General features: G+C 33.1%; 1 protein-coding gene across 1 annotated transcript; it reads right to left on the reverse strand.

The window, feature by feature from the left end:
* Positions 1–392: 392 nt before the first annotated feature.
* On the reverse strand, positions 393–14,475 carry LOC140449341 (U6 snRNA-associated Sm-like protein LSm4). Its single transcript, XM_072542476.1, has 5 exons — positions 14,331–14,475; positions 14,235–14,276; positions 14,068–14,166; positions 13,604–13,787; positions 393–550 (listed from the first exon to the last, which is right to left on the reverse strand). Exons 1-5 carry the CDS (start codon positions 14,331–14,333, stop codon positions 468–470), a joined length of 411 nt encoding a protein of 136 aa, XP_072398577.1. The 5' UTR covers positions 14,334–14,475; the 3' UTR covers positions 393–467.
* Between the last annotated feature and the right edge of the window lie 1,081 nt (positions 14,476–15,556).

A 15,556-nucleotide genomic window follows, 5' to 3' on the forward strand; every position in this document is an offset into this window, starting at 1 on the left:
GAACTAGTATGATAAACAAACCTCGGGTTTGTAACATCGTCGCCCTCTGGGCATAAACATCTATTTAATACCCTTGGGTACATAAATAACTATTCTAGCCTGTTCAAGACTGCTTGTGTTCGTAATTTGGAATAAACCATAAGTTTCGTCGTGGTGATATTCATATATAGGCCATAACGCCCCTGAGTCAATCCAAAAGAATACTCCGACTATTGCTGCGACACAGAAAAACTGAGATTTCATTTAAGACCGAAAATCGATATATTCATTTATCGACATGTATAGTTATTTACATTTTCTTTGCATTTACATTTACATTATAACCTTCCAAAGAATAACTAATATTAACGTATGGGTTATGTAACGTTATTGGTGTCTTGAAAAAGATCTGGTTAGATATATTTGAAATTTATTAATAATAATTCTTAAATTACGACAGTAAACCTAAACGCACGATAATATACAAGTCATTTTGGCTTCTGCTTCTGTAGCTGAGGATTTCTTCCTCCTTGACCTCCTTGTTTGTTACCCCTGGCACCTCCAAAGTTTCCTAAAAGCAAATAAAAATTGGAAAAATATTAATTTTGTAGAATAACTTAAATTCAGATTTTATAAAGAGCATTTTTATGAACAGTTAAAAGTGATTGGAAGCTAAGTGCTGTTTAAATGTTTAACATGTTAAGAAAAGTAGGAGAACTTCCAAAACAAAATTAAAAAGTAATTTAAAAATATAAATATTGGTAATTATTTGCCAAGCGGGTACACTTCAAAATGCTGAATTTTTTGTGGATTATGTGTTTATTACAGGAATTAATATGAAACTCAGCAGTCTTTCCTCAGTTAGTCGATTATCAATGCGCCGAGCTTTCAACATCGAAGTGGAATGCAAATTTAATAAAAAAAAAGTTATACATTAGTACAATTTTTGACTGAAAATGGGACCAAAGAATCGAAATACTGTCTATCCAGAGCAACATTTACCAATATAATATATCTAATCACCATGGGCGCCCAAAGGGGGGGGGGCAAGAGGGGGCAGTTGCCCCCCCTATTATTAGTAATATTATTTAAAAAATCAGTATGTATGTAAGTATATTTAAAAAAAAATACATTATTTACGCATATTGTGGCGAGAAACTTGCAACAATACCTCAAACCAGCCTTCCTTCCAAGGTACTTCCTTAACAATGCCTCGAATGTAGCTACCTACCATAATAATATTGTACAATGCAAAGAGGGATTTTGAGATGTCGTAGGTATCAAGCCTTAATTGGTAGAAAGTGTACCTGTACCAACAATTTTAAACTTTATTTCGTCCCATGTCAAATGCAAAATTTACTCTCACAAAAAAATATCCGCTTAATAAATGCTACACGTTTTTACTTGTTTGACTTAAATATTTGGTATAGTGGCCTAGTAAATTTTATTGAAATCAAAAATGTTTTAGAAACAATAATAGCAGATAACAAATTTAATTGCTCAACAAGATCAAGAGCACAGCAGCTTTCATGTGCCACATCTGATTCCACTTTTATAATTTCCCTAAATTTGATTTCCAAATATTCTTCTTTCTTAGAACCCATAGTAAACATTTTACAAACTAAATCAATAGATATGCTGGCAGTTAAAAATCATATACAGTTATTTCTTGATATGATAACAAAGCACAGACAAGAAGCGCAAACAACTTTTAAAACAATTTTTGAAAAGAGTACAAATGATGCCGAATCTCTAAGTATTACCCTTGAAAAACCACGAATCGCTCCTAGAAAGCAAACACAACGGTCAAACCATGCGGTTAATTCCGCTGAAGACTTTTTTAGAGTGTCATTATTTATTCCGTACCTAGATTCTTTAATTAGTTCTCTTGGTGTCAGATTTTCAGAAGACAATGATCCTGGTATGTTATTGTATAACTTGCATCCCAAAAACATAATAAAATTAACTGAAGAAGACCTCGCCAAAATAATAGAAATCATAAATAATTTATACAAAATTACTAATCTAAAAGAACAGGCATCATTGTGGCTCTATTATTGGAAAAATCAAACCAATTTAGATGTAGAAGATATTTCAATGATACAGCTACTAGACCATTGCTTATTTTACCCAGCTATAGCCCAAGCTATAGAAATTTCTCTGTGCCTTCCTCCCACTACATGCACGATTGAAAGATCATTTTCAACTCTTCGAAGGGTTAAAACCTGGATTAGGTCCACTATAAGTGAACAAAAATTAGATGGACTATGTATGATGAGCGTTCATAGAAATAAAATAGAAAACAATCGAAATAATTTTATTAAAAAAGTAATAGATGAGTTTGGACAAAAGCCCAGAAACCTTCAGTTTTTATTTTCACAAGATACAGAGCACTAGCCTTCAATATCAAGTTTACTTTTTACGTTTTGTTGGGTTTAACATTTTACCATTTTAGATTCTATTGGGAAATTATTCGTTTCAATAAATTATAATACATACAATACTAACTGAAAAAAAATGTTAATTTTTTTATAATAAATTATAACAAATAAATTTTTAATTAAATTTCTTCAATTGTTTACAACATAGTACAAATTTTTAATGTCAAATATAAATAAGTTGGCACCCAGCGAAGTATTTGAAGATTGCACACATTTGACTATTTATGCAATTTCGGCTAAGCAAGGTAGTAGAAGGGTGTACTGTACACCCTACCCTAACCCTTTCAACGTAGTACAATTTTGAATATTTGTTTTAATTTCCTAGTAAAAGAAATTTTTCAATTCAGATATTATGTTACTTACATATTATTTAAACTACACTATTGCTTGTGTTGCATTTCGTATCTCAGAGTACCTGCTTTTTTTATTACTATTTTTTAACATCCTTGCTTAAAATTGATTTTTTTATTCCTACATAAAAAATTTTGTATAATAAAATTTGTATGTATAAAGTCATACCATAAAATATGTTGTTAATAATTTTTTGTTTAAGATTACTTTTACTTTTCTGGTATTTCTTTACTGTTTGTAAATCATGTTTATATTTTTGCATTTTTGCAATCGGCTATTTTAGTTTTTATTAAGTTGTATGGATCAAAATAAAAATTTGAGTTGACTTGCCCCCCCCCCTGGATTTTGATATATGGGCGCCCATGCTAATCACAGGATCACTTCAACCAAGCCTCTTCCATTAAAAACAAGACTAACAAAATGGTATATATTTTCTGAAGGGGACAGAGTCGTGAATATTAACGGAAACTTAATGAAAAATTGAAAAAAATATCATGAATGTGTTGCCTGTGTGAGTCCATTTCAAATAGGTAAAAAGAAATAAAATAAGACTTACTCACAATCAATTTAATTTTACCACCAAAACGACCGGTTCCGCTTACTACAATTTGCTAAGCATCTTCAGGTCTAAGGTACCAGGTAAATTAAATGATGCCGGTACAAGAATTATTAGGTAATGATTTGTAAAACATTGTTCAAACTATCCTGGATTGCTGGTGATGGGTGTTATTGTAATTATTTGACAATTATCGAAGAAGTTCTTGAGGGGAGAGACATTGTAATTGTTTGTTAAATGAAAGTGATGTTTTATATTATTATCAGTCAATACAAAAATATGTTTTCATCTTCACCTTGGATTATAAAAATTCCAACAGTCAATTCAGTCTATGACAATTCCAAAAAAATAGCGCCAATCCTAATCTTATCATACAACTCTTCAGAGATCTAATTTACTCCAATTTCGATTACACTGTATACTATACAGAGACAGATGCATCTAAAACTGAAAATGGAGTCAATATGGAGTGGCAATAATTAACAGCACAGAGATTCTGAAACATAGAATTCCAGATACTGCAACTATATTAACAAGAGAACTCTATGCAATTTACGAGCGCAAATGAACTAGCGCAATAGGCAGCTAGACAATCTAGAATTGCTAGATCTTCTGGCAAGAACACATTACGAATATAAGATATGCCTCCAACCAACAATTTAAATGGACCTTCTCAGGATCAAGCGACAAAAGGACTCTGACCAAGCATCCGAATCTGCCATTTAAATATAGAAGGTATTAGTAGAAGTAAATGTGAGTACCTTCAAAAGGGTACTCATTGAAAATAATATCGACGTGGTCGCAATTCAGAAAACCCATGTAGAAAATGAAGAACGAATTCTCGCTAGAGGAAGAATTCATGGCTATGATTTATTGGGTGCAACTTACCATCCAGCTTATGGAGTGGCAACCTATGTTCGAAACAAAATAGAAAATGCACACATATTTTCTACATCAGACATAAATAACATTCATACGGTTACTATACAAATTGGCGAAATTACTGTCAGCAATATTTATAAACCCCCGACAGTCCTGTGGTCTCCGCATGTTATTCACGCCCACCCACACCCCTCAGTTTATGTTGGAGACTTCAACAATCACCATGAACTCTGGAAATATAGGCACAATGATCAAAACCGCGAGGCTCTTATAAACTGGAGCGGAGATGCTGACACTTATTTAGTCTTTGACGCTAAACATCGGGGAACTTTTCAATCTGTAGCCTGTAGCCGAGAATACAAACCAGACCTGTTTTGTTTCCACAAATGAAAACAATCAACCACTGGTAGCTTCACGTACAGTACTGTCAGATTTTCCACGTAGCCAACATAGACCAGTTGTAATAGAAATTGGCATCAAAAGACCAATAATATCATCTTTTCCTCAACCTAGGTGGAACTTTCAAAAAGCAAACTGGGCGACTTTTACTGAAAGATTGGACAAATGTCTGGGATGGATACCCCCAACACGTGCAAACTACATGAGATTTGTTGGCGCGGTTATCTCTACAGCGAAGAAAACTATAAACAGATAATATCATAAAGAGTATGTCCAAGGATGGGATGAAAACTGTGAGAAATTGTATCAAGAATACAACGAAAGCCAAGACGGAGAAATTGCAGACGAACTACTGCACAGTTTGGATGCTTCTTCTTGCAGTACCGTCTCCTATCGGAGGTTGGCTACCATCACAGCAATCTTCACTTTGTTGGCTGCAGCTCTGAACAACTGTATTGAACTGCACCCATACCACTCCCTTAAATTTCGCAACCAGGAAATCCTCCTACGTCCCACATTTCTCTTTCCCGAGATTTTTCCTTGGATTATGAGTCTAAGCAGAGAGTACTTTTCTCCTCTCATTATGTGGCCCAGATATTCCAGTTTTTTCGTTTATATGGTTCTTATGACTTCGCATTCCTTCCCCATCTTCAGCAGAACATCTTGATTTGTTACACTTTCTGTCCATAGTATTTTCCACGTTCTCCTGTAACACCACATCTCGAATGCCTCAATGTTTTTTATGTTTATCTTTTTCAGTGTCCAGGCTTCCATGTCGTACAGCAGAACGGAGAAAACATAGCACCTTAACATTCTCGTTCTTAAGTTTATATTTATGTCCCGGCTGCATAGGAACTTTTTCATTTTGACAAACGATTGTCTCGCTATCTCTATTCGCCTCTTGATTTCTCTTGTCTGGTCATTAGTATCAGTGAAGCAAACCCCTAAATATTTGTAGGACGTAACTCTTTCAACTGGCTGATTATTTATGGTTAAATTCACATTGGTGTATAGCTTCTTTCTTACAATCATGAATTTAGTCTTTTTGATGTTCAGTTTTAGACCATATTTTTTGGTATGGGTGTTTATGTTTTCCATCAAAAACTGTAAATTTACTAGGTTATCTGTTACTATTAGCGTGTCATCAGCGTATCGTATATTGTTAATTAACTCTCCGTTAATGTTCATACCAATGTTTTGCTCTAGGAGCGCTTCCTGACATATTGTTTCGCTATATATATATATATATATTGAATAATAGTGGAGAAAGCACACAACCCTACGCACAACTCGACGAATCTCAATTTCTTCGGTTAACTCATTATCAACTTTGATTTTTGCTGTTTGTCCCCAGTATAACCTGGATATGATGTTAATGTCGCGACTGTCGATGTTTTTGCTTCTTAGGATTTCATACAGCTTTTGGTGTCTGACTTTATCGAAGGCCTTCTCAAAATCTATGAAACCTACGTAGAGGTCTTGGTTTACATCCAAACATCTTTGCATTAACGCACTCAGACCAAACAAAGCTTCCCGTGTTCCCAGTCCACCTCTGAATCCAAACTGTGTGGCGCTTATGTCCTCTTCTAATTTATTAAATATTCTTTTGTGAATTATTTTTAAAAATACTTCTAGTGTGTGGCTCATCAATGCTATAGTTCTGTGGTCTGAACACTCTCTGGCGTTATTCGTCTTCGGGATTGTGACAAAAGTAGAGGAGAGCCATTTCTTTGGTATGGTGCCTGTTCTATAAATTGTGTTAAAGAGGTTCACCATTATTTCAAGTGCGTCGTCGTCTATTAGTTTCAACAATTCTACAGGAATTTCATCTAGTCCTACAGCTTTACCCCCTTTTGTGTTCCTTATAGCATATTCTACCTGGCTTTTTAGGATTTCAGGCCCTGTTGTGTCGTCTGTAGGTTCTGCCACTGCTATTTCTGGTCTTTCGTCTGCAAAAAGTTCTTCAATGTATTCTGTCCATCTTGCCAGTTTTTCATTTAAATCTGTAATTATTTTACCTTTTTTGTCCTTTACTTTGTTTGGATGCAGCAGACGACAAAAATGGATGGAAACTGTGGAAAAATTAGACTTTGGTAAATCAAGCAGAAAAGCATGGTCTTTACTTAGAAAAACAAAGAAGCTATAAACGATAACAGTATCCCCATATCACCCTATCTGTAAGTATGGATCTAAAAGGCTACTTCATAAAGCACAGTGTGTTCAATAGATCTAAGGGTTCAAGAACTTTAACAATAAATGGAAATCCACACCATCAAAGCTTCAGGAGATAAAAAACGTCTAATTTGTGATGAATGCGGTTCACCCCTTGCGGTAAAATATGGGCTAGTGGAAAAGTGCAAAAAGTTCAATCGTCACCGAATTAAATACCATTTACCAAACAATTTTAAAGATATTTTAAATTCAATAAACACTATACATAGATAACCTATAATTGCTCCATGACTTATTGGTTTATCGTTTTCAACATCCTTTTCCATCTAGTTTTAAGTTTGCCTTTTTTCTCTAATTCCTCTAGCAAGTATTATTTTATTTTGGCTGTTGCTTCCATATAATAGCATCCAGACAACATTCTAGTTGTAACTAGCCTTACTCGAGTGTGTGGTGCTCTGCTCATGTGAACCTAATACTTCCCTAGCTCCTCTTGGTAACAGTACGAATCTAGAATCAGTAAAAATAAAAAAGTCAAAGGAAGATGCGGCCATGATGGCAGTAAGCTCAGGAGACTTTCACAAAGGCTACATAGCATGGCTTGCTTTAGAGTTATGAACACATACAAAACAGCAGCCATTGATAAATGGGTGCAAGAAAAGGCTTTGGAATTGTGAAGAAATACACCAGGACAAAGACAGTCTAAAGAATTCATTAAAGAACATTAACAGTTTTTTATCAAAATGTTGCAGGCATTCATACAAAGATTTCCGAGATCCTGAAAAGTATTTCCTGCTGCTCGTACAATATAATTATTTTAGTGGAGAGTAACTTAAATGATAACATAACTGATTCTGAAATTAAATGTGATGGGTTTAGTATCTACAGATGTAATAGACCTCAGAGAACCAGTGCAAAGTTGAGTGGCAGTGGTGTACTAGTGTTTGTTAACAACAAGCTAAAATCACAAACCATTAGTATTCGTGAAGATCGGGTTGAGCAAATATATATCTTATGTCAACTTAATGAAGTCAAGTTTGTGGTCGGTGGTATTTACATACCTCCACAATCACCTCGCGAAGTATAGAACGGGATTTGTCAAACTGTGGAAAATGTTATGCAATACTCAGCACAGGATATCTCTGTTTTTGGTGATTACAATCTTCCCAATGCATTATGGGAAAATAATGAGTTTGGTGTGATGGTGCATTCTCCTGCAGGTGATCCAGCTGTGAATATTGCTCAAGCCTTTGGTTTTTTAAAATTATATTAACATAATAATATTCCCAATAATCGTAATGTATTTTTGGATTTAGTTTTTTCTAATGTAAAGGAGCTAAATATCTTAAAAGCAAGCGATCCCCTTGTAGATCCTAGCATCCATCATGTGGGTTATGATGGATGTGTGGAACAAAAGTTTTTTTTCTCAAACCTCCGTGTGAAAGAAACAAATAGAAATAAGTTGATTTATGATGAGTTGTTTTGTGATTTTCAGAATGGCGATTACATAGCACTTAACAACTTCCTTGCTTCCATAGACTGGCAGGTATGTATGTTTAATGATATTGATGTTGCTACAAAATTATTACTCTATGAAGTTCTTTCTATATGAATTGCTTACTTTGTGCCATTGACGAAATATAGAACTTCAACTTTTCCCAATTATTTCTATGTTTCTATGTTTTCTATGTTTCCTTCTTCATTGAAAGAAAGTTATGTTATTCCTATATTTAAAAATGGTCAGAAAGACAACATTGAACATTATCTTAGCATTTGTATAATCTGCATTCCCAGCTCTTCAACTGTCTTATAGCAAAGCAACTTTCTTGGTTATGTAAAGGCTTAATATCTCAATCACAATATGGTTTTCATAGTAAAAAATCCACTGTAACAAGCTTGGTTTGCTATCAATCTGATATATTATGTCAAAAGAAGACTGTAAACAGGTAGATGCAATGTATACAGATTTTTCCAAAGCTTGATGTGTAGATCACCGAATACTTTTGGACAAATTAATTAATGTAGGCTTTCATGTCAGGTTTGATGAATGGATTAAAAACTCTACATCAGAAAAAGTCAAAGAGTCAAGATAGGTTGTCATCTGTCTGACAGTATCTCAGTAACATCTGGAGTTTCTCAAGGAGGCCACACTTCTACACTTATGTCCACAAATATTAAATGTATGTTTAATGTTGGCAGATGACTTGAAATTTTGGAAAGTTATAGATAGCTTAAAAGATTAAGACTTGTTGCAAGATGACTTAGACTGACTACAAAATTGGTGCAATCAGAACAAACTCCACTTAAATGTAAAAAATGTTGTTTTATAAGTTTTTCACGTAAGATCAATAGAATTGAAACAAGCTATACTATTAATAATCAGCCACTGAATTATGTTTCTTCTATTCGGAATTTAGGTATTATTTTTGATGAGAAGCTTACTTTCTGTGACCACATAAACTCTAATTAAATAAGGACATTTAAACTTCATTACTAGGAATTGTAAGTATTTTTCCATTGATTCAACAAGATTAGTGTATTGTTGCTTGGTTTGAACTATTTTAGAATACTGTTAAAGTTATTTGGTCACCCTATTTTAGGAACAATATTGATACCATAGAAAGAGTCCAGCATAATTTTTTGAGATATACGATATATATATTTTTGAGATATGCTTACCATATTCATCCATCCATCCATATCATTATTAAAACTCATGATTAGTCCTGTATTGAACAATAATTATCTTTATCCTTACTCAAGAACCATCGTGTTCCATCCTTACCCAAGAACCAATATATAAGATCATATGGATTTATTGATTGTCCAAACCTGTTAAGCCAGATTAACTTTAATGTTCCCCATCAAGCTCTACATTACCACAATGTTTTTAATATCCCTTTCCACAGAACAACCTATGGTATTCATAACCCATTGGATAGATACATGGGGCTATTAAATGTTCTCGATTTTGATATAATATAACTTACAATACTTACTTACAATATAACTTTAACTCAGTTAAGAAGATCTCTTGCTTTGTGATATGTATATTGGTATTGTTGAATTTTGTTCTTGTTATATTTTTAGTACTTTAGTAACTTTTTGATATTGATTTTATATTATAAGTAATTTTAAGTTATGAATCCTAACTGTGATATTGTATATTGTAACTTAAACTGTTAATGGAGTTATCCTGTGTATTAAATAAATAAATAAATAAAACGTTCAGCCAAATTCACAGCCCACTTACTGACCCAGAATGGAAAAACTGAGAGTGATAGTGGGGCTGATGACTGGATACTGTGGGCTCAATAAGCATTTGAGTTGTATGGGCTTGACAGAAGAGGAGACTTGTCACCATCAGTGTATATGAAAGGCTGTGGAACCCCATTCAGAGAATAGGGCTAAATGAAGAGTTTTAAGTAACAGAGGGAAGCATAATAGATCTGTAAAAGTTGCAATATGTCAGGCCAAGAGCTGCCCTAGTTGTAATCTGTAATGTGTAAGTATTATTTTATTTATTCTCGCCTCAGGCACTCTCTGGATATGCCCCAACCATCTCTCTGTCTTCATGCTTGTATGACTCACAAAATATTTGGTTCTACATATATCTTCTCCAACCCTGTATTTGATGTTTTTAACCATACCCTATTTCACGGTTTTTATCAAAATATTTTTCTACAGACCTTTCTGCAGTGGAATAGTGACTTGTTCTGTTTTATATTGTCTGGTATATACTGACTTTAGTTCTTCTGAATATATTTTTACTTCTTAGCAGTTTGTTCACAACAAAAAGCAGCAATTGCAGATGTAAATCTCTTTTGGATTTTTTCTCACATCTCAGGTTTCCTGATGAATGCCACACCTAGGTATTCAAATCTTTTTACCTCTTTAAACTTGTATATTTTTTCTTCTACTGTTGTAATAACCAGGTACTACCCAAGAATGTATTCCTGATCTGTCCATTCCATTATTTAGTTGTTGCTTCATTTTTATTTGCCCACCCATTTTAATTTGTTGATTTTAATTGTTTTTTATTTGGTTCCCAATAGAATGAATTGTTCTAGACATGCATATAAAAGGTTATACAACATCAAATAGATAGTTGGAAAGTTTCTGCAAGCATCATAATGTAACATTTAAATAAATTTTTGGTGAGTCTACAGAGGTTAATTTGGAAGACATAGAAGACTGGAAAACCAAGTTATACAATGCTGATGAAATACAGTTTTATTGCTTAGATATGCCTAGCAAGAAGACATTTGCATTAAAAAAATGAAAAATAAGCAGGGAAGAAGGCATCAAAACAACATTTGACTATTTTGCTATGTGCAAATATGAAATGTTCGAAAGAGGATCCATTAGTAATTAAAAAAGAAAAAATTCCTGCTGTTTTAAGAGTAGTCATATCAACAAATTACCCTTAGAATTGGTCTCTAACAAAAAAGGTTGGATGAGAAAAGAAATTATGACAAGATGGTTGCATAAATTTGGCAATAAAATGAAAAACCAAAATACAAAACTGCTTCTTTTCCTGGATAATGTGACATCCATTCTCAAGTTCCATTATAGAATGTTAAAATCAGTGTTGCCAGAAGTACGATAATTATCGTATTTGTACGATAATTAAAGTTACTGTACGATGTACGATCAATATTGATAAATGTACGATAATTTCTTTAAAGTTTTTGTCGCTTTCTCGACAAAGCAATAAAACTGTTTTATTTATTTTTAGAGTGGGTTTTGCCTAAATTTGTTGATATGAACAAATATTTTCAGAGCGAGAAAGTCGTTATAATGAAATTGCATACGCAAATGGTCAATTGTACCTATAAAGATTTATTAATGGCGTACATGGATCCTCAATATGTAAGGCAAACAGATATAGACAAAATTGATCCAGCAAATAAAGCAAAATTTAATTCTCCTAATAATATCTATCTCGGAATTGGCGTTCTCAGAAATATTAATAATTTAGAAAATGATATTAAGCAAGATTTTTATGAGAGATGCAGACGCTTTTTAATTAATTCTTGTTTAGAAATTAAAAAGAGGTATGACTTTGCAGTTCCTATTCTTAGCAAACTAAGTATGTTAGAAAAATGCAGTATTAAACACGTTAATACACTTTTTCCATTGATGGAATTATTACCACGTATTTGTGATCCACAACAGGACGTTGATAAAATGCAGAAAATCGATGATCAGTGGAGAACTCTACAACATTTAGAAGAACTGCCACTTGAAGAGGATCTTGATTTATTTTATTGCAAGCTAGGTCAGATCACAAATTTTGAGGGTAATTATTTGTTTAAAGACTTAAGTGAATTTGCATTGTGTGTGTTATCATTGCCTCACTCTAGTGCAAGCTGCGAACGAATTTTTTACAAAGTTAATTTAATAAAAACTAAAGTCAGAAATAAAATCATTACCCAAACATTAAATGGAATTAAGCACTCATCTCAGCGTATTAATTTGGATAATGGATGTGTAAGTTTTAAACCTACAGATGAAATGATAAAATCCATGACATCCTTTAAAATGTATGGACAAAAACAATTGGAAGATCAAGATCAGGAAGAACTACAAGAAGAAGAAATTATTTTTGAAACTTTAGTTGAACAAGAATAAGTTGTTATTTTTTTTTGTTTTGTATTATGTTTATCAATAAAATAATTTTATTAATTAATTTAATTACACTAACCCTAGCCTTAACCCTTTAGACTAACCAGCCTTTGTCAGTCGGTGTACGATAAAATCATTTAAAAAACGATAATTTCGACAGCATTGTACAATATTTTCGTTTTGATCATCTGGCAACACTGGTTAAAATAGTCTTCCAGCCACCCAACACCACTTCACATTGGCAGCCTTTAGATCAAGGAATAATTCAGTATTTTCAAATTGATTTACCAACTGTTTTCATTAAAAGACTTCTAGCTTTTATTGACAGGATGTGATTTCAAGAATTGTGAAAAAAACATAAATTTGTCCAATTCACTTATCTGGATTACAGCTTCTTGGAAAAAAGTATCTCCTGCTACAGTTAAGTAATGTTTTTTCTAAGGCCAGTTTCCCTGACTTTATCCAAGAAGAGCCACATTTTCATAAAGAGGACAATATATCCCCTCCCATCTCTTTCGTACAGTCTGAAATTTTAGATTTAGATGAATTTGCTTCCATTGACAGTGATATACCTACAGAGAGCCCTAACTTCCAAATTGTTGAGAAACTGTGCAATGATCAGGAAAAAGACAATTCTTACAATAGTGATGTGAACTAAAGTGAAACTTGAAAATCCACTTTATCTAATATAAGAGAAGTGTGTGCAAAATTGAGTGTCATAGAAAAATTTTTATTGTGCAAAAATAATGGTGAAATTTTTATGGATATGTCTCGAATTTTACTTAAATATGAAGCTGATGTTCTTAAATCAAAGCTAAAAAATGTCAATAACAAAAATTGACAAACACTAAAAAATGAACATCTGTTTTTTGTATGGTAGTTTTAAGTTTTGTATTGGTATATTAAAGTAGTTTTAGTAGTTTTCTGTTGATGTAAAGAATTATATTTACTTTAATTAATAAAATAAACAAAGTTCTAAATATCTTGTATGTATTTATGGACTGCAAACCCTGACCAAATAGGGGCTACCTTTATATAACAGCCAATAGTTCTTTTATTTTTAGTGGCTGTTATTGACAGGTTTTACTGTAGTTACAATTAATTTTCACCACAAAATTCAAACCTTGCTGAATTTTGGGCCACAATCAACAACTATCTTATGTTCTGGTGTATAAAAAAAGTAATTCTCTTCACTTACCCCGGGAGGCTGGTCTATTTCTCTGGTTTTGTCCACCTCTTCCACCTTTCATGTCATTTCTACCTTTATTTTTAACCACTGCTTCTTCTTTGACCATATCAATAACTTCATCTGGTATACGAAGGTATTTAATGGTGCTGCCACGAATATAGCATTCTGGCATTCTCCAAAACTTATCACCATCCTAAAAGCAATAGAGAGTTTAATTTGTTGTATGTCTAATAAGAATATGTAAGTGATGTGAACTGGATAACATTACACCATTGTTTTTACTGAAGAATATGGGAGCTAAATAAAGTTAGACCAATTGTTTACTGGAACTTAGTGTAATGTTCAGTGGCTACTAACTAAATCAGTGATATTTTTATTTACAAATTGAACAAATGATTACTACCTAAAATTGGTACTACTAAAATAACAACATCCTTGAAGAGAAAACCATGAAGAAATCTGAATAAACTCACCCTTGAGGTGCAAATTACTTCTCTGAGATTTATATTCATCCAATTATCACAACTGACCAAGTGACCATTGTAAGTTTCACCATTTTTTAATTCAACAAGCTAAAAAAAAGTAATTATGCTTAAATAGAAAAAGTCTAATTGTAAATAGATTGTAAAAAATTACTTGCCATAGGATGATTCTGTGCTGTTCGCAGAAGTGATAAAGGAAGCTAAAAGTAAACATTATTAAAAATATTAATAAAAAAATACAGTATTTACATTACCATTGCTAGACTTTTTTAATATCAGGATAAATATATTTCAACTGTATCCTAACTTTTCGGCTTTATAATTTTGTAATCTATGGTTTTTGTGGTGTTATTCTTCTTCTTTTTAAAATTACTTTTTGATTTAACATTTGGTCTACGTTCATGTTCATGCCATGCCAAATTAAGTTTATCAATTTATTGTACTGTTTATATGGCACATTATCATCATCCAGAGTATATACTGTGATCATGACTGTGATCATCATCATCATTTGTCACTTTGTGCTTTTGGCTTGTCGAGGGCGAAATTGTGAAGATGTGTTTTTGGAGTTATTGACACAAGGTGTATTACCTACCACGTATTACTTTCAACGGGCTCACTTTCAATTGTAGAAAAACTGAATTCGTCATTTATTTCCGTTCTCTTCTTCATTTTCATTATTATCATTCCAGATAAAATCTGGAACAAAATGTGTCAATATGTATTTTTATTGTTACAGATACCTACCTCAAACGAAATCATTTGTAGTTGCTCCACAAAAGTTGAAAGCAACTTGATTTAATTATTGTTCATATATTTCAATTAAAATTGAATCAGCGAGTCAATCAACCATTGAATGTGTACAAATTGTTGTTACTCCACTCATCCACCTTAACATTCTCATTTCAGCCACATGCTACATTGTTCTTCTTTATTTTTGATGGCCCAGCATTCAGTGCTATACATCATAGCTGGTCTCACTGCCGTCTTGAAAAATTTAATTTTCAGTTTCATAGCAATTTTTCTATCGCACAATACACCACTCACCTCTTTCCATTTCAGCTAGCCAACTCTTACTCTCTGCAGGTATTTTCATCTATCTCCTCGTTGCTCTGCAGTACATATCCTAAATAATTAACCCTATCGTGACCTATCACCCTTCACACAATTGACCAGGGTTACCACCCTATTTGGATTTATAACTCCATCTTTAAATGGAGAATCCAAATACTCCGTTTTTTGACCTTCTTCTTCATGAGCCATCTCCTCCAAGAAGGTTGGCAACTATCATGGCAATTCGCACTTTCGATACCACTGCTCTAAAGAGGTCAGCAGAAGTTCAGTTAAACCAAGCTCTCAAATTGTTTAACCAGGAAATGCGTCTTCTTCCGCGACTCCTTCTACCCTGTATTCTTCCTTGCATTATTAATTGCAAGTTATAATGCTCGCCCCTCATGACATGTCCCAGATATGGCAGTTT

Source organism: Diabrotica undecimpunctata, chromosome 9 (assembly GCF_040954645.1).
Source record: "Diabrotica undecimpunctata isolate CICGRU chromosome 9, icDiaUnde3, whole genome shotgun sequence".
Lineage (NCBI taxonomy): Eukaryota > Metazoa > Arthropoda > Insecta > Coleoptera > Chrysomelidae > Diabrotica > Diabrotica undecimpunctata.